The following is a 22,037-nucleotide window of genomic DNA, read 5'->3' as shown; positions in this document are numbered from 1 at the left end:
TTGCCCAGGCTGGAATGCAGTGTGCAATCTTGGCTTACTGCAACTTCCGCCTCCCGCATTCAAGCAATTTTCCTGCCTCAGCCTCCCAAGTAGCTGGGGTTACAGGTGCCTGCCACCACCCCCGGCTAATTTTTGTGTTTTTAGTAGAGACAGGGTTTCGCCATGTTGGCCAGGCTGGTCTTGAACTCCTGACCTCAGGCGATTCGCCTGCCTTGCCCTCCCAAAGTGCTGGGATTACAGGAGTGAGCCACGGTGCCCAGCCCAAATGTTTTTAAACAGATGAAATCAGGTTACAATAAACAATAAAGGGACTTCTAAAACATCTAAGCATCTGTGAAAGGAGGCTGGGATGGCTCCATCCAAGAGAGGCACCCCCTGGGCTGACCGCAAAACACAAAATCTGGGAGTAGGAAATCCTTTTCCTCCACTGTCTCTCCATATGAAGATTCAAGGCCAGCTGGAGGGGAAGTGGGGTGGCTTTTTGATCCTTTTCACAGGATGGCTTTGACTTTCCATTTCATAGCTTTTTGTAATTTGTTTTTAATTTTTCAGACTTGTGTTGACATTATTTTGATAATTACAAATCATTACCCAAGAGAGTACCCTAGTCTGTCAAGAAGGCCTTGGTCACACCCACACTGAGATATAGCTAGATGATTAGACACATAGATAAATCCAATCAAAATGTGTGCTGCACCTTTTGCTGTTGTGGAACTTTCTAGAACTTCATTGCTAAACACATCTGTAAGAGCTCTGTGGGCAAAGCAGGCTATAGGCTGCCTTGTAGAAAAATGAGCATTTTATAATATGTAAGCCATGGGAACCACTTCAGCAGAAAGGCTAGAAAGGGCAAATTTTCTGAAAAAGATGACATGTGACTAAATGAAGTATTTTCTCCTTCAAATCCCTTTACAAAAGAAAAATCCCATTTGTGGTTCCTTTCTTATCAAAATCTGGTGCCTGAGAGTAGTATATAGCATGTCTATATATATATACACACACACACATACTATTGTGTGTATGTATACACTATATAGTGTATATATATACTATATAAGTATATATAAATACACTATATATGTAAGTATAATACATATACACTACATATATATGTAAGTATATAAGTATATATAATATATACTATTGTACATATATACACGATAGTATATATATACTATATATAAGTACATATACTATGTATAAAATATATACTATATTTAAGATATATACTATATATACTTATATATACTTATATACCATATATACATATATAGTGTATATATACATATATACTATACTATATATACACTATATATACTATATATAGTGTATATACGCTATATACTATATATAGCGTATATACACTATGTACTATTCTCAGGTACCAGATTTTGATAAGGAAGGAAACACAAGTGGGATTTTTCATATATATATACACGTACACTATTCTCTAAGCATAAAAATACAAAAAAGTACATATATATATAGATACATATATTTTTTTTTTTTGAGACATAGTCTCGCTCTGTTGCCCAGGCTGTAGTGCAGTGGTGCAGTCTCAGCTCACTGTAACCTCTGCCTCCCGGGTTCAAGTAGTTCTCCTGCCTCAGCCTCAGTAACTGTGATTATGGGCGCCTCCCACCACACCCAGCTAATTTTTGTATTTTTAGTAGAGACAGGGTTTCACCATGTTGGCTAGGCTGGTCTCGAACCCCTGACCTCATGTAATCCACCCACCTCGGCTTCCCAGAATGCTGGAATTACAGACGTGAGCCACTGCGGCTGGCTGAGAATAGTATATTTTAAAGCAGAAGAAGCCAGGAATCTTCCACTGAGAGCCAACCACCCCTCCGTAAGGGGGCTGCACACAGAAATCTCTGTGTTGGCAGCATTGCTTGTGGTGGACGCCTCACGTGGCACTTCCATCCTGCTGTCAAGCTGCTGCCTCACACATCAGAGCCCGGAAGGAGCTGGGCCTTTCCTTGGCCAGACTATCTGAACTCCAGGAGGCCAAGGTACCCCTCTCAGCATTTCAGGGCCCTCCTGCCCGTAGTCTAGACTGCCTCTTTGAGTGTGATCCCTGGCAGCCACAGGAGATCCCCAGAAAGTGTGATAGAAACACAGAATTCAGGCCCCGCCACAAACCTACCCAGTCAGAACCTGCATATTCCCAAGATCCAGGGATTCCTGTGCACATTCAGGTTTGCGAAGCATCCATCCTCCTGCTCAGAGGTGGTGCTATAATTCTCCCAGCTGTTAACCGGCAGATGAAATCTGTCTTAAGAAACAGCAAACTGTGGAAAAGGCCACATACTTACGATTTCAGCTATAAGACATTCAGGAAAAAGCAAAACTATGAAGATAATGAAAAGATCAGTGATTGCCAGGGGTTGGGGGTTGGGGAAGGGAGAGATGAATCGGTAAAGTACTGGGGAATTTTAGAGCAGTGAAGTTATTCTGTATGTTACTATAATGGTAGATGCCTGTCATGACACATTTGCCCAAACCCACAGCATGTACAACACCAGGAGTGAGCCCTAATGTAAACTGTAAACTTTAATTAATAACAACATATCACGGTTGCTCACGTCTGTTATACCAGGACTTTGGGAGGCCGAGGCAGGTGGATCACCTGAGGTCAGGAGATCGAGACTATCCTGGCTAACATAGTGAAACCCCGTCTCTACTAAAAATACGAAAATTAGCCAGGTATGGTGGCATGTGCCTGTAATCCCAGCTACTCGGGAGGCTCAGGCAGGAGAATCGCTTGAACCTGGGAGGCAGAGGTTGCAGTGAGCTGAGATCGCGCCACTGCACTCCAGCCTGGGCGACAGAGCGAGACTCCATCTCAAAAAAAAAAAAAAAAGTATGGATATTATCTCATCAATTGTAATAAACATACTACAATAATGCAAACTGTTTGCAACGGGAAAATCATAGAGTGGGGTGAGGAGACATATAGGAAGTCTCCACACTTGCTGCTCATTTTTTGTAAATTTAAAACCATTCTGAAAAATAGTCTATTAATGAAACAACATTACCATTAACATTCCCATTAATGAAACAAGAAGATTGTTGTTACAAATAGCTGGGGCAGCGGATATTCTTAAGCATTTTGGGGTATATAAAGCGGTCCCTGAGTTGCTGTTGTATGGTTTGCTCTTGCTCAATTTCACATTTCACTGATGCAGCCAATCCTGCTTTATGGCTGGGCATGACCCAAACTGGTAGGGAAGGAGGCTCTGAGTGTCAGGAGACTCAAGTGGATTGAGGGCTGTGAGGGGTTAGAGATGCCAGGATACCTGTGAATTGGTGCACCCCCGCCAGGATTAGCATGCATCTTCTGGCGCGATCCACTGTGGGTCAGCCCTGGATTTAGGCAGCTCGGGTTTAAGGAACAAAGTAGAAAGCGATGGAACCAAAGTTGTAATGTAAGAATGAGGGGAAACCACAGATGCAAATATTTTGTGCTCTAGGAAACCTATTAGGAAATTACTAAATCCTGGAACAATGTAAAATATGGTACACATTCTAAAGAGCAAGTGTCTATAATGATATATACATCTTACACTTTTTGTTTAAATATGAATTTAATTAAACAAAATTGTAACTGGCTGTGTGAATGATGGGAAATGGCTTCACGTCACAGAACCCACCTCCAGCAACAATAGCGTATTAGACACCAGTGGAACAACTTGACCCAGTGAGCGAATTCGTGATTTCTGTTTACATCACAGCAGGATGTGTCTAGAAATCCCAGGTTAGGAATGGCGGTGGGAAGAATTTTGGCTGTGAACAGACTCCTCTCAGCACCAAGTCCTTGACAACACAACCACGTGCAAATACACAAATACATGACGTGAGGTTGGTAAAAATGCTAAACGTGTATACAAAGAATGGACTGTCTTTGAGACCGATCGTTGATTCAATCTCCCCATAAACCTGGTCGCAAATCCTGTTCTGAAATCATTTGAGTGAAGACAGCAAGTGATGGGTTTAGAAGCATCTTGGCGCACAGTCGGCTGGGAGTAAGGATTGCCACACACTCTCTGCAGGCTGTATATTCTCTCCTGTGTGGCCTCAGATTTTCCCTGGCAAGATTGTGTGCTGCTAGCCAGTGACCATTAGTTTACCAGGGATGTTAGGTTTTCTTTTCGCCTGGGGTCTCAGGCCCTGTCTTCTTTACTGTCATAGAGTTTGCTTGAACTTTGCTTTTCCCAATGCTCGGCTTCTTCTGTTTCTGGTTGTTGTTTTGAAGGGATTTCAGTCCCAGCATTTTGCAATACTTGTTACACTGGTGTAGTGCTTTAAACTGATCAATGAAGGTCATGGAACAATTGCCTTTAAATCCTTTGTACCTGTGAGTTTGGGTGGAAGGAAACAGCTTTTAAAAACAGGACACTTTCATCAGTTTAAAAAGAAAAACTTGAAAGGGGAAACTAATGGTGCATGGAACATACATGAATTTCTGTTTTAGATAAGAATGGCCACAGGACAGACACAACTATCAGTGAAGGTAAAAAACAAAGACTGTGGAATTAAGTAAAGGCAAAGATCCGCTGGCACGTACAGTGAAGATCAAAGGCCTTGGAGTATCCAAGGGTCCCAGGTGCTCACGGTTGGAATGTACCAGCATTTTATTGCCCTGTTTCTCATAGCCACAATGACCAGTGCTGGGCTATTTTGATAAAACACAGATGTCTTAGTGATCGAAAGCCACTCCATCACACCGAGAAGTTCTCAATAAAGAATTTCAGAACTTTGGAACTGAAAGAAATTATTTTGTTTAGACCCTTCAATTTGCAGTTGAAGAAATTCAGGTTAAGAGGTCATGAGACTACCCCAAGAAAACAAAGCAAGTTGATGTAAGAGACAAGATTAGAATGAAGCCATCTGAGTCTTTCTCCTACAGCAGAGCTCACTGCCCTGGCAGCCCGCTTTGTCCCCAGGAGAAGAAGAATTTTTGTCTCTGGCAGAGCCTTTGTCTCCAGTAGGCTCTAAAAGGGTCCATGCTGACTCCTTGGCCAGTAGTAGTTTCAGGGGTTGTTCCTCTTGGTTGGGACATTTAAATACTTAAATTATAAATGGCCATGTTTTCATGTCCCAATTATGGTAGGTTAGTGTGCTCCTTGAATGGACAGCTGCCCAGCCCCTCAGTCTCCTCAGCTATCTGCAGATGAACAAGATCCATCAAAAAACTGGTTGAAGGTGCAGGCTTCCTGGGTTCTGGGCAGAATGTGAAAGGGTAGTAGGCTATTGCAGCTTGTTTAGTAGCTAGGAAAGTGACCCTGCAGGGCTTCCTGCCAGCCACCAGAAAATCCCCAAATCCCATGCACACACTGAATCCAGTCACAGCTCCTCTCAGAGTGTGGAGGGAGGCCAGGTGAGCATAGTGCCAGCCACATACCCTCCCCAATAAGTGGCATCTCCTTGAGATGTCCAAGGGTCCTCCTTGTCATCACAGATGAGCTCCTTTGTCAAAGGAATTTGCCTTCAACATGAATCCCATGGGGATAAACTCTTTGAAGTAGCACATACGTAAACCTATGAGGTCCACATTGCATCCACTCAGCCCCTCCCCATCAATGCATTCTCCACACTGCCACCAGAGTAACCTCTACAAAACATAAGTCATATCATCTCCTGCTTAAAATCCCATTGCTGTTAAAACAAAGACAAAATTCCTGAACCTGCTTGTGATCCTGCACTGTCTGGCTGCATCTCCCAACCCATTGACCTCTTCAGCCATTAGAAGTGTATCCCAAAACTTTCTGCCTGCACTATTCCCCCTGCATGGGATGCTCCTTCCTCCTTTTTCTAGATAAATCCTACTCACTTTATTTATTTATTTATTTATTTATTTATTTATTTATTTACTTATTGAGACAGAGTCTTATTCTTGTTGCCCAGGCTGGAGTGCAATGGCTCAATCTCAGCTCATTGCAACCTCCGCTTCCCGGGTTCAAGTGATTCTCCTGCCTCAGCCTCCCGAGTAGCTGGGATTACAGGCATCCACCCCCACACCCAGCTAATTTCTGTATTTTTACTAGAGACAGGGTTTCACCATGTTGGCCTCACTTTGTTTGTTTGTTTGTTTGTTTATTTATTTATTTATTTATTTATTGAGACAGAGTCTCATTCTTGTTGCCCAGGCTGTAGTGCAATGGCTCAATCTCAGCTCATTGCAACCTCCGCTTCCTGGGTTCAAGTGATTCTCCTGCCTCAGCCTCCTGAGTAGCTGGGATTACAGGCATCCACCTGGCTAATTTTTTGTATTTTTTTTTTTTAAGTAGAGACAGGGTTTCACCATGTTGGCCAGGCTGGTCTCAAACTCCTGACCTCAGGTGATCCGCCCGCCTCGGCCTCCCAAAGTGCTGGGATTACAAACGTGAGCCACCATGTCCGGCCCTTGCTCACTTTAAATTCTCAGCTCATTTGACCTTTCCAACCAAGTCACATTCCCCTGTCATAGACTCTCCTGGACTGTGCACCTCCTCTTTGTGGCACGGTCACACACACAGTCTGACATCTGTGAGTGGATGAGATGGTTAATTTCTGTCTCTCCACTCACTGTAAATTCTGTGATGGCAGAGGTCACTCTTTGCTCACCACTGTACCCCAACACCTAGTCCAGTGCTTAGTAAATGGCAGAAACTCAACAAATAGAGGATGATTGAAAAAAGAGTGGGCTGCTTTTATTTTAGTGGTTGTTCAGAATGTGTTTTCATTTATCTATTCTTGTGTTGCCCTGTATCAGTGCTGTGTCCTTTAAAAATATAGTCACATGGGAGGAAGGGACAGCAACTTTCCTCCCTCCCTTCTCTACAGCGCACCCAGCCAAGCACTGTGCTTGAGGCTGTGGATTCAACAGAGAACACAAGACATTGTTGTCCAGTGAAGAAGACAGATATCAAGTCATTACAATGAAATATGATGAATACGATGCAGGGGAAGCATTGCTGGCTGGTGAGCCTGGACAATAATTGGTGGGCTAAGTTTCTGTCAGTTTCCTGACCTCCAAAGTGTGAATAATAATAATGCCCACTGAGGCGGGTGGATCACGAGGTCAAGAGATCGCAACCATCGTGGCCGACATGGTGAAACCCCAACTCTTCTAGAAATACAAAAATTAGCTGGGTGTGGTGGCATGCGCCTGTAGTCCCAGCTACTTAGGAGGCTGAGACAGGAGAATCATTTGAACCCAGGAGGCAGAGATTGCAGTGAGACGAGATCGCGCCACTGCATTCCAGCCTGGCGACAGAGGGAGACTTTGTCTCAAAAAATAATAATAATAATAACATTAATAATAATAATGCCCATAGGGTTGTTGAAGGGATGAAATGAGAAAATCCATAGAAACCACGTAGCTCAGAGCATAACACAGTAAAGATTCAACTGATGTTGATCATGTTGTTGTTATAATTATCAACATTACAACTGATGCAACTGATGTGGGCTTCCTGTGGAAGAGACTTTGAAGCTGAGAGTCAAAGCTGAGGGATTTTCCAGGTAAAGGATAGGGGCAGAGGGTGCCTGGCATTCCGGACCAGTGACATGTAGGGCCCAGTACAAAACGAAAACAGGAGCTCTTTGTTCAAAAAAGAGAATTTCAAGACAACAAGCACAGAACATTAAACCAAACACAGCGCCCTTCTGAGTGTGAGGTCCTGTGCACAAATTGCACACGCATGAAACTAGCCCTGCCCGGTGGGAGAGACTGCTGGCCATTGTTGCTTAATAGGGCCAAAGGCAAACTGGCAAAAAGAAGTCTGTAATGCTGGCATGATGCGGATTCTGTAGCTGATATGATTCAAGAAATCAGGCCTCCTTCATTGGCTGGTAGAAACTATAGAGGTCAACACACCTGGACTGAATGGAGAGAGTTTTTTTCCCTATGCAATCCAAGCTGGGTTTTAAGCTGTTAAGGGCGTGAAAGGTTTCCTTCCTCTGGGAAGCTAAAGCGGCAGCCTGCAGCTCCACCCTACCGTCATTGTTACAAATCCAGCTGCCCCTCCTCCTCCTGGCAGGGGAGCCACTCTGCCCCTGGGAGCCCACAGTCCATGGCCTTGGGAAAAATGACTTGGTTTCTAAAAGCCAAGTTTCTCATTGAAGAAAAGGTCAACCAAAGAAAGGAGTTGAGTCTGGCAGAGTGGGACATCGTCTACTGCTAATGGTATCATTTTTACATCTTTATCTTCCTCTGCAGGAGCTCCCTGAAAGGCTGAAATGTCAGCCTGTCAGCGTTTCCTGTATGCCTGAGCGCTCTCTCCCTGGTGGGACGCGGGGCCAGCAGGGCCTGCTCCGTCAGGATGGATGGTTTAAGCCCACCTGCCACTGGGGGGACCCCGGTTGCTTCACATCAACTCCTGAGCTCCTCAAATTGGGAATGTCACGAGTGGGCAGGGGCAGCTTCCCTGTCTGAGCACATTGGAAACAAGTCCCGGTCATTTGCATCAGGACTGCCTCGAGGCTTTTCAAATTCAGACAACATCTGGTCTCTGCAGAGAAAAATAACTAATTCACACTGTGACCTCCCAGAAAGATCACCACTTCGTCCTGAAGCACTCCCTTGCCAGCAGGTGTTAATGCCAGGTAAAAAGAGAGCCCCTGTCTAATAGTCTCCACCTCTGGAATGGAAAAAGCTGAGCTGGGTCAAACAAGCATGGCTTCTGGGCAGTCCCTGGGTAGACTTCTTTCAGGAATCTGCCTCCTTCTCCACCTCCACTTAACCTCTTTCTTTAGACCCTCGCAGAAAGCTAGAGTCAGGAAGCAGAGGCTCGGATGGCTGTGCCTGGGCATGGTAGGCCAGAGAGCGAAGGCAGCTCTGCACCATCTCAGAGACCCTTTCTCAGCCCTTAGCTACCTTCAATCCCCAGCTCCAGTGCTCTCTCTCTACACCATGAGAAGACATCTCTCCAACCTCCTCCCTGCATCTTCTTGAGAACCAGACACCCCTCTCAGAGTTAGGGGTGCATGCGCCCATCTTCTCTGCGCAGATTATGATCTCTCTCAGGACACTGCTTTACGCCCGGAACTCCTGTCCAGGGGAGGCTTTTCAATAAATGTTGAGAGAACAAAATGAATGGGGCCCAGCTCCATGCTCAGCACTACCTTGTCTCCACGTCACATTTCTGAACATCTCTTTCTCTAATTTTCGACCCTCAACTTGGCCTGTCAGACAATGTTGAACTTCCCTTTCCCTGGCTTTCTCAGGTGCAGACTTTTTTTTGCTACCTAGCATTTACAGAAATTACAAATCTTCCTCCTTTCTCAGTTTGGTCTCTGTCTCAGCCAGGATGTTGGGCTGCTGCTTTGACCCATTGTTCTCACAAACTGACAGCCATCACCAAGGCCATTGCCCTTGCCCAAGAAGAAAAACAGGGCAACACCCTTTGTGTTCTTAGACTGATTACCCCAGATTCATTCAAAGGACATGAATTCAATGACATCAAGCTCTCCTCTACCCAAGCAATGGGAAGTGCAGGTTTCCCTGCTTGTGACCCACCTTGCATGTGACATGTGCCACCCGCTGCCTTGAGGGTTGAATCTGGAGCTGCAGGCCATCTCTCCAACAGGATCGCCATTGCAGAAACTCGCTATCCTTTTCATGTTGGATAGATATAGGGGGTTGAGTAGCATCCTTGCCCAACCCATCCCCAAAGTCATGTCCTTCCCAGAACCTCAGAATGTGACCTTATTTGGAAATCACATCATTACAGATGGAATTTCTTAAATAAGGTCACACTGGAGCAGGGGAGGCCCTCAATCCACTGTTACTGGTGTCTCATAAGAAGATGACAAAAGACAAGAGACACACAGGGGGAATACCATGTGATGCTGGAGACAGAGGTTAAAGAGATGCGTCTATCAGACAAGGAACTCCAAGGATTGCCAAAAAACCCGGAAGCCAGAGGAGAGGCCTGGAACAGACCCTCCCTCAGAGCCTGCAGAAGGAGCCAACCCTGCCAACCCCTTGATTTCAGTCTTCCAGCCCCCAGAACCGTGGGACAACCAATTTCTGTCATCGTAAGGCTCTTGGTTTGTGCTCATTTGTTATGGCAGCCCTAGGAATCTAACACAATGGAATAAAGAATCTTGTATTTGAGATCTTTTTCGAATATTTTCATTTTTAAAAATCTTAACTCTATTGAATTTTACTAAATGGGTCTTTTTATCCTTAACCTCTAATTAGTATAATTTTTTAGCCTATCTCTTTATGTGAATCTATCCATCCTCTCTCACAATGTCCAGAATTGGAACACTAAATGTACTCCACTGAACAGCATTCAGACCAGGCGCAGTGGCTCACGCCTGTAATCCCAGCACTTTGGGAGGCTGAAACAGGAGGATCGCTGGAGCCCAGGAATACAAGACCAGCCTGGGCAACATAACGAGACCCTATCTCTACAAAACAAAAACAAAATATGAACAGCATTCAGTATAGTCTTTTCTCAACTATATTCCCCCTGGATGAGAGTGGTCCCTACGAATGACCTCGAGACCCTGTTAAAATGCTGATTTGGATTTTAACGCCACACCGTCTGGAGTGGCAGTGGAAGGTTCTGCATTTCTACCAGGCTCTGGGGGGTATTGATGTCACTGGTCCAGGGACCCCCTCTCCTTTGAGCAACAAGGAGATAAACCACTCAAAAGTGTTCTGTGATCTACACTCATCCCTATTTGACTTTGGAAGTGTCTTTATATTTAAACTGGAACACAAGTATATCTTATGTTTATGAAGTTAGTGTCAAACAATCTAATAAAGTCACACTGAAACATCCCACCTGGGGAGGAGCTATGGAGGCTGTTTCCACAGTCCTGCCCTCACTCAACAAAGATTTATTCAAGATTTGCTATGTGTTAGAAACTGTGCCAGGCTGATGTCTTGCTTGAAAACAATTCCTCTCTCCTCTCATCCTAATAATGAATGGCATAGCCTTTCAGACTCACACAGAAATCACCAACTGATAGCAGCAGGGTGACTTGCTCTCTCTCTGGGATCTGCTCACAGCCCTGCTGGATGATGTATTGGCGCCAAACACACCTGGAGAGCAGGGGTGGAGGAAAGTCACAGAAATTTCCAGCCCTGGCTGAGTTACAGAAACCGAGGTTCTTGGCTGGCTTAATAAAGGAAATGGAGACAGGCAAGGCAAACATACTGAGAAGTTCTCCTGCACTTTGGTAACCCATTAGACGCCAACCAGAAGCTACGTTGAACAGCTTGAGTTTGAGATCCTTTCTGAAGAAATTTTCACGCATAGGGAAGGGCTACAAGGACAAGGAATTCGAGGTCAGGATGGGGGTGAAGAATTGAAACAAAGCCCTGGTCTGCTGTGTGATGTGTGTGTGTGAAATAAAGCCAGGCTGGACTTAGACTCTGGTAGAACAGATTGTCACCTGCGTGGAAAGGGAGGGACATGGGGAGCCTTCCACCTGGAATCAGCAAGAGAGTCCTGAAGTGCCGCTCATACCCTTCATTTTTCATGTGTACTCATTGATTTCTTCATTGATCGGGCACCAGCTGTGTGCCAGACACTGTAGGGGAACTAAAAGGGATTAATTAATAAGCGGAGTGGCACTTTCCCAAAAGCGGCCATCTTGGAGCAAGCTGTCACATCTCAGCGGGAGGACGTTCTGTGGAAACCCGGAGGGCGCCATTTTCACACTGCCGAGCAGATTCGTACAAGATTTCCTACAGGAAAGATGGATTGGGGTTTATCTGGCAGAGGGAACAGCATGGAAAGGTTCAGAGGCACGTGCTGAGCAAGAGCAGGTGTTCTGAGGGGAGATGCCGTCGGAGAATGTGTGAAAAGGTTTCAAAGCCATGCTGTGCCATTTCTCCTGTGGCAAGCTGGTTTCCAAAATATGTTCTCATGAGCAACAGTCTCACAAGAGTCTTTGAAATTCTGTGGTGTAAATGTTGTGAGAAATACTATCTGATATCTCTCCTAGGCTTGGTATGGTAGGTAGCTCACACCTGTAATCCCAGCACTTTGAGAGGCCAGGGTGAGAGGACTGCTTGAACCCAGCAGTTTGAGACTAGCCTGGGCAACATAGTAAGACCCCACCCCTATAAAAAAATTTAAAATAGCTGGGTGTGGTGGTGCATGCCTGTAGTTCCAGCTACTTGGGAGGCTGAGGCAGGAGGATCACATGAGTCCAGGAGTTCAAGGCAGCAGTGAGCCGTGATCAGGACTCTACACTCCAGACTGGACAACAGAGAAAGACCCTGTCTCAAAATAATAATAATAATATCTTTCCTTGTCCCTAGGACATTCAAAATACACATCAGCTCTTTAAAGACCCTATGAAGTCTCACACTAAAGAAGCCTCCTGGCCAGGCGTGGTGGCTCATGTCTATAATCCCAGCACTTTGGGAGGTCGAGGCTGGTGGATCATGAGGTCAGGATATTGAGACCATCCTGGCCCTGTCTCTACTAAAAATACAAAAATTAGCTGGGCGTGGTGTCATGTGCCTGTAATCTTAGCTACTCAGGAGGCTGAGGCAGGAGAACCTTGAGGATGAAAAGGTGACCTTCTCTTGGGGCAGGTGACCTTTACAATTGCCCCAAAAATCCACTCACCACCACTGCCCCTTCTGGTGCAATTCGCCCCTGCTTTCGGCCTTGTCCAGGTGGTGCAGGTCAGATCACGTCATGGCCAAGCAACTGCTTGGATGGCCCCATCTCCCTCTGAACAAAGTCCAGCCCCTCCCCTTGCTTCCTGGCACTCTCTGCCCCTCTTGCCCAGTGCTATGGCCCCTCCCTCCGGCCTCAGTTGAAGCCACAGTCCCAGCTACCCCAACAGAAACCAAGCCCTGGCTCTATCTTCCCTCATAGCCTCCCTGGCTGGAAAATATATATATATATATAAAGTTCCCTCCTCCTGCAGAAAAATGAGAGTGAGAGGAGGGCAGAAGTGCCCCACCTTCAATGAGTCTGGTCTCTGTGTCTGCTGGCAACATATTCTAGAATCCCTGTACATTTGCACAGTTTCTACTCTCATTGCTTTTGATGGCACCCTCAACCAGGAGGTTTTGGGAGACAGGAGTCCTGAAGAAGAGAGCTCAGAGGAGGAGCCCAGGGGAGGGGGAGAAGCACTCATCTACTATGGGTCTGTTTTTGAGGTCGCATGAGTCCCATCCCCATGAATATGCAGGAAGCACACAGTGCATTCCCTAGTATCTGAAATGGAAACGAGCTGAAGACAAAGAACCGAGGAGGGGACATTGTAGATAGACACCCACCAGATAAGCAACCTGAGATTCGCCCACTGTCCTAAGCCCCAGAGCTCTGATCCCCAAAGGGCTGTGCTGGTTTTATCTGCAAATGGGAGTGAAATCACCTTTGCAGAAATTATAACTGAGAAAATCGTGACAGTGAAAGAGATCTGACCGAACCGACTCCATCTTGCTTCTCACCTCCAAGCTCTCCTTGTTCTTTCCTGGGCAGAGCCCAAACTAACTTGGGGAGGAACTTAGTTTATAGTTTGACTTTGAAACAAAGACGGTAACAGCCCTTTCCCAAAACAAACTCCCTTCTTGCCTGGGAACTAGACTGCCTTTGCAGGACTAATAAATTAGCCAAAAGATTAGAAATTATGGTTTAGGAGTCATGCAGCTGGAGGCTACAAGCTTCTAAACCTCCCCAGTTGCTCCTAGGGATGACATCACAATTGTAAAACCTAAGCCTGGTGCTTGAGATATTTTTCAGACCCTGCCCTCGATGGATCAATTGGCGCCTCCCAGATCAATAAACTGGCTCATTTAGTCTTGTGGCCCCCACCCAGGAACTGACTCAGCACAGGAGGACAGCTTCGACTCCCTACGATTTCATCTCCAACCTGACCAATCAGCACTACCCCCACTTCCCGACCCCCAATCCCCAAATTTTCAGGGAGACTGATTTGAGTAGTAATAAAACTCCAGTCTCCCATACAGCTGGCTCTATGTGAATTAAACTCTTTCTCTGTTGCAATTCCCATCTTGATAAATCGGCCATGTCCTGTGTAGGCATACAGGCAAGGAGAACTTGTGGGGTGGTTACAGGAGCCTCTGCAGGACCACAGGGCAGGTAGTTGAGGTGAGGGAGAAGCGCGTCAGCATTCCACTAGGCACAGGCTTTTTGAGAATTCACCATTCAGAGGAGCAGGTGGGCTGACGCCCAAGGTGGAGGTGAGGGTGGGTAGAGGCAAAGCAACATTTCCAGCGTGCTCCAAGTTGCACAGTGAGGGCTGCAGGGCCTTCCGTATTGACAAGCTCTGAATCCTCACAATTCAGAGGGGTGAATCGGTGAGGGGTGCTCACCACTTTGGAACATCACTCCGCTGTTGGTCCCTCATTGTTTTCCCACAGGCTCCTTCCTCTCTGCCTTCAAACAGGCAAGGTCTCTTTAGACACACACACACACACACACACACACAGGCAGACACACATGCACACACACAGAGACAGACACACAGAGACAAAGACACGCACAGAGACACATACGCGCGCGCACACACACGCACACATTCCCCACACCTCCTTTTCTAGCTACCTTCTAGACTTTTACTTGTCTTTAGTCGACAAACTTGTTTAGTTGCTGGCACCTTGGCAGCACATTCCCTCTCTGATCTGTCACAAGGCTCCCACCTGGTGACACTGCATTGGCTTAGACCTTCCTGAAGGCAATGATAACTTTTTTCTTGTCTATTCTGGTCTTCACGCCATCCTGTCCGCTCAGGCTCTGTCACCCCAACCCTCTCGGCCATCCCTGCACCTGCCTCGCGACTCTGTCTCCTACTGGCCACCAGCCTGTCCTGCAGGGGTGATCTCGAATCTACCAGACTTCTCTAGACGTTCTCTCTGTTCAGACTCATCTCTGAAGCTGGATGACAAGCGATGCAGCACCTGTCCCTGAGTCCTCAGGTCCTCGGAATGGACTGGGCAGGGGGACAACTAGGGAATAGGGTCAGGAGTTGGAGGAACCCGTGGCTCCCAATTCCAGACACTTCAACAGAACTGTCCTTTGTAAGACTTCTGGACAGAGGCCAGGAGACTGCTGTGCTAGTCCCTCCATGGAGGGGGCGTGTCCTGGCTGGCTCTGTTGGGCCTGGGAGACTCCCACACACACTGAGAGCACTGCTATAGTAGGGTCTGCCTTGCCAAAAACTGTGAAAATCACCACTGTTCCCTTCAGACTTCCCTTCAGCCTCCAGGCTTCCTTAATGGCAAAGACTGGCCACATAAATCAGCCAGCAGGCCAGCCGGCCCTACTACAGAATGGCCCGACCAGATGAAGATGGGATGCAGGTGGCCTTCCAGGACAGGTGACCACGTGGCAGGCAGGGACAGGAGCTATCTGGGGCATAAAATTGCCTTTCTCAAGCTGACAGGCCTGTGAGACTGGTCCGCTGATGCCTGGCATTGGGGACTCAGCTGAAATGTTTGGTGTTCTACAGTGACATGGCCCTGCTATGAGACGCTTAAAAGGCATCAGGAATTCTGTTCCAATGTCCCTTTGTTTCCTCTCCTGGCAGACTCTCTGTCACCCCATTGCTTTAAATAGTCTGCCTGGAGTCACCATTCATTCATACACATAAGCCTATTCTCGGGGCGTGTTTCTTCGGATTAGATTGTTTCTTCCCACCTCCACGTTTGTTTTGGCCCTTCCTCTCCAGGTATGGTGGTGTCTCGGCCTTGTGACTGGGCAAAGCATCCCAGGTGGCTGCCGTCCCCTCCATCTGCTTGTGGGCATTGAGGGCAGAGCCTTTCTTTTGGAACTCAGCTTGGCCAAGTGTGGGAATCTATTTTGATCTTTTCTCTTGTTCGTGGCCAGGACCAGAGCTAGGCACGCAGACCCCAATGGAGCCTGCTTTCTCAAGGCAGCTGTCCTCCTGCTACATGAACGAATCATCCAGGCTTCTGTCCAGGGTCTCAGGAATTTGGCTTCCATGTCAGGGACGCTTGACACAAGCCACACATCCTTAAGTCTCGTCGTTCCTTCCTCCGAGGGTAGAAAGATGCAAGGCTGGCTGGCAGCCACCCTGAGGGGTGTCCTTTATGGCTGTCCATGTTAATCTTATTTTGGTCCAATGCTTACTGCCAGGGGAGAAATCTGCTAATGGTACTTTTCTTTGTTTTATTTCAATCTGGCAACAGGAAATTGGCTTTTTAGGGGAGACTACAAAGGGCAAAGTATTGGTTCTGGTGCCCTCTGGTGGTTGAATTGCAATCTCGTCGCCTGCCCCAGGAACTCCCCGACTGGCTGGAGAGAAGCATGAGTTTGCAGGTGGGCTCTGCTGCATGTGTGGCTTTAGATCGGTCTGGAGTTGGTTAGGTTACATTTCCAAATCTCCAGTTATAAAATTAGGCATTTTTTCCTTGTGTAATTTCCAATCAGAAATTTGTTCAACGGGTTAGTATCTTGGGTCTATCTAGAAAATGGATTACTGGATGTCAAAACAATCTTACTTTGTAACCTGAAATTTTTGTACTCAGCATTTGCCAAAAGATTGAGGTGGCTGAGGTACAGGGGATGTGTTTCCAGACATATTTATATCTCTGGCTCCCAAGAGAAATATGACATACTCCTGTTATAAGGAACATACAACGAAGTAAAGCTGAATTTAAATGAGTAAGTCACGACAATTCTCTATTTTATTTTATGAGATTAGAGTAATTACTCCCAAAATAGGATCATAGCCTTTGACTTCATTGAACAAGAGAGCAAAACGGGTTGCATAACTGGGGTGTCAGCGGCCAAATATACGGTCTTGATTGAGACATATGGGAATATTTTTTTTAAAGACGTAGGGAGCACTGCTTCTTATGATGGTGCTATTCCCCCAGCTGAGCCGTGCCAGGTACCAGCACCCCCACAGAACTTGCGACTCTCCCTTTGCATCATGAATGAACTAAGCTCACTCACAGTTGCTTGCTAAGAATCAAGAGAACTTGCTCAATCAACCCTTATTCCTCCATCTTCTCTCCTGCTCTCTGCAGTCTGCGATGCTCACCTTCCTTTCTTCCCTGGGTCATTTGCCTCCCACCTGGACTTTCCTGTCTGCAAAGTGCCCTTGAACTTGAGCCCTTTCCAAGTCTATTCTCATGATTTAGCTCCCTTTTGCAGCCTTGATATTCACTGGAGAACTTTTTCAATTGTGCCTCGCCTCCCAGCATTGAGGATCTGCCCTTCACTTTGGGGTGCTGACTTCAAGCAGGAAAGACTTCTTGACTCCTGCCGGCAAGCAGGCTGCCCCATGCCCCATGCCCCATGCCTCCTCCTCACCTGTGAAGTGAGGAGATCAGGCTTGATCACTGGTTTCCACTCCAGAAGGGTTCCCAGGAGCCCCTAAGGAGGTCTCTCAACCACCCCTTATGCTCTGTTTGGAGAAGTTTTCCCTTTTCATCAGTTTTTCAAACTGTGATTGTAAGATATATTTCTTTTGGAAAAAAAACTGTGGCTTAAAAGGTAAAGTTTAAAGAAAAGTTTTTAAAAAACAAATGACAAGAAGATCGAATATCCCTGCCAAAGCTCTCAAACACTTCAGAATCTCCTCCTCTCCCAGCTCCTGCCCCCTGGCCTCTCCTTGGGTGGGAAGGCAATAGGTAAGTAATACTTTATAGACAGCATTCTGCACTGGGCTCCAGCCGTCAGCGCTTCTAATGGGTCTTGGGCAGCTGTCCCAGGCCAGATAAGTCACATTAAAGCTGAGAACAAAACCAAAGGATTGGATTTCTTTTTAAATCAGGAGGAAAAAATATGTACCATTTGAAGCTCCCAGTTGGTCTTGGTTCCTGGAAGCTGTTGACTTGCTTTTAAAAGATGTCTTAAATAATCACAACCATCTTCATTTTTGAAACTTCTTGGGCAGGTTTCTTCTTTGTTTTGGTAGAGAGTTGTTTTAAATAACAGCACGAAATTTGCCTGCTCTGGTGTCAGGCTAAGACATGAGGAGGGAAGGGAAGCTAATACTTATCTAGCTCACTTCCAGTTTCAGGGACTAGGTGTAGATTAACTGGCGGAATACTCAGGGCAAGCCGGACTGTCCCCATGCTGTGCATCACTGACTTTAAGAACTTAGTCACATGCCCACAGTCACACAGCTGGTATGACGAGACGCCAGGATTCAAACTAGGGCTGGCTGATGCTCGCATCTGCAAGGTTCTGCAGAGCACATGGAGCCTGGAAAGGAAGGCTCCATTTGAAAAATCCTTCTGGGGTCCAGAAGCCTCCATAAATAGGGCACCATATAATTTATCTTCTAAATGGGTACACTTGCTGAGGATAAATGCTAAAGTGTATGGGATGTGAGGACATCAGGCATAAAATGGTACCATCACGGGGAAACTGGGATAGGCGTTCATCGCCCTCATCAGGTAGGCTAGGCCAATTCCTACAATGCCAAGAAGCAAGGCTACTATCAGGAGAAACGGAAGCAGTGGCATCAGGGTATGAACTGGGTCTCGCTCTAAATCCCTTGTTCCTTCCTTCCCACTACATCATAATCCCTCCTAACACGCTTTCTTCACAAGCCCAAGGACACACCCAATTCCCTGAAGTGTATGCCAGCCAGGTCTCTGGTGAGCACAGGGGAGAAGCCTGGAGACAGTTCCAACATAAAACTTCATCATCACTGAGCCATCCCAGGGAAAAGGTCCAAACTGCATCCTGGTTCTAAAACCCAACTGGAAGCTTTATGCAATCAGCGAGAACTTCATGAATCAGACTTACTGACCTGGAGGTTAAAAGACAGAGCAATCCCCTTCCTACTTTTTCAGATCCCTCTACTTCTCTCTGTCCTTTATTGAAGCTGAAAATTAGCATATTTGTTGGATCATGGCTGACACTGATGGTCTGAAGTAACCAGAAAGCTCCCGTGGATAAGTTGTTCTCAGCCTTGGGAAAGTAAGCCGGATTCATCCCACCACTTTATTTTCTGTGTTTCTGATGCTTTGACATCTTGGGCCTTACTGGCCCTGGAGGGACTCTACTCCTCTCAGGGCTGCCATGTTCCTAGAGAGAGTAAATGATCACCTTCCAGAGAGCCTTTCATATATATGCAAACCGGCCAATCCAGAGCCACACCCCAATACCTCCTCTGTGGACTCTCATACTGGGGCCACTATTCACCTGCCCTAATCACCCTAGTGCAGGTACCAGACACCAGGGCCAGCCCTATGTCCCAGAGACTGCTGGAAAATGTCAAATTAGCCAATCCTAGGCCTGTTTATCCTCCCTCACGTATTCCTTCCCGAATAAACCATAATATTCTTGCCTGCGTTTTCCCCTCACTTCCTCTGCCTCCCAACCGGCCCTGGTGCTTCCCAGCATGGCCCCTGGTGGCCTGGTGCCCCCTCTTGGGAGCTGCAAGTAACAAACTAGCTTTTCAATGACAACTGTCTCCTGATCTGTTGACCTTACAATACCTCATACTAATAAAACCTGCATTTTGAAATAGAAGCCATCCCCTCCAAAAGCCATCAGTGCTCTTTTCCTCCCCCTTACAGATGGTCTTAGTACATAGGAAGAGCAGGAGTGGGCAGAGGCGATGGTGGTTCCAACACGGAATTGCATCTTCACCAAGAACAACAAATGGCTGGCTTTCTCCTCAGTGGCAGTCAAGTAAAGAAGTGGGAAGGGGCAGCTCGTTAAAAAGACGCCCCAGTAAAATGTGATCATAGCATCATCTCTGTGTGCCTCACACTAAGCAAAGCACCACTCTATATTAGAAAAATAAAGCCATCATCAAAAACAAGTAACTAATCACAGCTCTGCCAGAGACATTGCTTCCTATGATTATCATCGTGGGGGTCTGTGAGCTGCCTAAAGTACTTTTTGGAGAAAAATTAATTTAAAATATACAAATTGAATTCACTGCATTCAATTGCAAAAAAAAATATTTTTCAAAGAAGCTTTCAATAGTGAAGATATTAAATGTAAAAGAACAGAATATTCCCAGTTAAAAGGCATCCAAGTAATGCCAGCATTTTCTCCCCGTGGTACTCCTGTTGGTTATTAATCTTGAAATGTGTTTGCAAGAGTTCTCATTTGTTTCAAAGTTAAGAAACAAATGTGGCCGGGCGCGGTGGCTCACGCCTGTAATCTCAGCACTTTGGGAGGCTGAGGCGGGTGGATCACGAGGTCAGGAGATCGAGACCATCCTAGTTAACACGGTGAAACCGGTGAAACCCCGTCTCTACTAAAAATACAAAAAATTAGCCAGGCGCGGTGGCGGGCGCCTGTATTCCCAGCTACTCCGGAGGCTGAGGCAGGAGAATGGCGTGAACCTGGGAGGCGGAGCTTGCAGTGAGCCGAGATCGCGCCACTGCACTCCAGCCTGGGCGAAAGAGCGAGACTCTGTCTCAAAAAAAAAGAAACAAATGTGCTCCCCTGTGAGAACAAAGTCCATAAATATTTTATGTAAGTGAGAGAAATGAATTCATCCCAAGAACATTTGTCATCCACAGTTAGGACAAGAAATTCACTTTGCCCACCTCAGCCTGACAGTGTCTGCCTGGAAGGTGTCCGTAAGCCCAGTGTTAAATGATGCACACTCCATTTTTTCCTACTCACCCTTTAGCCAGCGTTGCTATGCCAACGTCAGTTAGCTTCATTCCTACACCTACAGGAAGAGAAAGCAAAGATGGGAGTTTGTGTTACTCAGGGACCCTCAGAAAGATGGGCCATCTAGCACCAGGGAAGGGGTAATGACAGCTCATCCTCCTTCCCCTTCCTGCATAAACACCCGAGGCCTCTTTCAAATACGCATCCAGCTTTAGGCAGGGACCATGGGGAAGGTGGCAGTTAGGGGGAGTCAAGTCTCATATGAGCAGACAACCCAAGCACTCTTGGCTCTGGAAATGAAGTCCTCTGCCTGCCTGGCCCACCCACCCCATGGCAAGGAGGGAGCTGGCCACTGTGAAAAAATCTGAGGCCTGATGCTTGTCCCGTAAGCAGTCTCCGCAGAAATACTGTGACTTCGGCTTAGGTCTGGCTGCCCATTCTTCAATGAAAGTGGAAACCCTTACATGATGGAAAGAAGAGTAGGCACAGCCTGGGATGGTCAATGCCAATAGCAAGAGGGTTTGATATGGTTTGGCCATGTCCCCACCCAAATCTCATCTTGAATGTAGCTCCCATAATTCCCATGTGTGGTGAGAGGGACCCAGTGGGAGATAACTGAATCATGGGGGCAGTTTCCACCATACTGTTCTCATGGTAGTGAATAAGTCTCAGGAGATCGGATGACTTCATAAGGGGCTTCTCCTTTTCCCTTAGCTCTCATTCTGTCTCTGGCCTGCTGCCATGTAAGACGTGCCTTCCACCTTCCACCATGATTGTGAGGCCTCCCCAGCCATGTGGAACTATGAGTGCATTAGCCTCTTTTTCTTTATAAATTACCCAGTCTTGGGTATATCTTTATCAGCAGTGTGAAAATGGACTAACACAGGGCCCAAGGGGCATGTATTTAGTTTGAAGCCAAACTTCAGACATGTGATTTCTCATTTCCATAAAGATTGTTTTTCAATCCAGGACTGAAGGTTTTCTGGGTGGTCAGTGTTAGACCGTGGGAAACAACCCTGAGTTCTATGTAGACACTGAACCAATGGCCTGGGGAAGCAGACATTTGGAACATGTGGTCCCTGGACTCATCCTAACTGCCACCCGCTAAATCATGGTAGGGGTAGGTGGGGGATACCAAACCCAAAACAATAGAACAGCTACCTGAGCTTCCTACTCTGGTTCAGCAAAGAGCAATAGGCACCCATTGCAAGCATATGGAACACTTTTTTCCATCTGCCTTTCCAGCAGGAGAGGTAGAGAGGGTAGCTAGGGAGCCAGGGAGGCAAAGGGAATAGACTATCCCACTCTTTTCCACCTTGAGGGAGGACAAGAGCTGCCATCTCCTTCTGTATTGGAAAGAGCCACCCTCTCTCACTCTACCCCAGTCTCAGCCTGCATCCTGAACCTCTCCCAGGTCTAGTGGAAAGTAAAGCACTTCCCTGATGCCCAGAGTGTGGATTCCCTCTTGACCTTTCCAGAATCTCCATG

At 46.6% G+C, this 22,037-nt stretch overlaps 1 protein-coding gene across 1 annotated transcript in view; it reads right to left on the bottom strand.

Annotated features, from left to right (window-relative positions):
- Window positions 1-3,616: 3,616 nt before the first annotated feature.
- The window catches only part of ALPK2 (alpha kinase 2), a 127,741-nt gene continuing 109,320 nt past the window's right edge, over window positions 3,617-22,037 (bottom strand). The window contains exons 11-12 of the mRNA XM_032152174.2: window positions 20,559-20,607; window positions 3,617-4,358 (exon numbers count right to left, since the gene is read on the bottom strand). Coding sequence (XP_032008065.1) covers window positions 4,142-4,358; window positions 20,559-20,607 — 266 coding nt within the window. The 3' untranslated portion in view covers window positions 3,617-4,141. The remainder of the gene's footprint in view (window positions 4,359-20,558; window positions 20,608-22,037) is intronic.

This window comes from Hylobates moloch, unplaced genomic scaffold, assembly GCF_009828535.3.
Source record: "Hylobates moloch isolate HMO894 unplaced genomic scaffold, HMol_V3 SCAFFOLD_5, whole genome shotgun sequence".
NCBI classification, from domain to species: domain Eukaryota; kingdom Metazoa; phylum Chordata; class Mammalia; order Primates; family Hylobatidae; genus Hylobates; species Hylobates moloch.
Note: the sequence above shows the minus strand (reverse complement) of the source record. Positions and strands in the feature narration are given on the sequence as shown.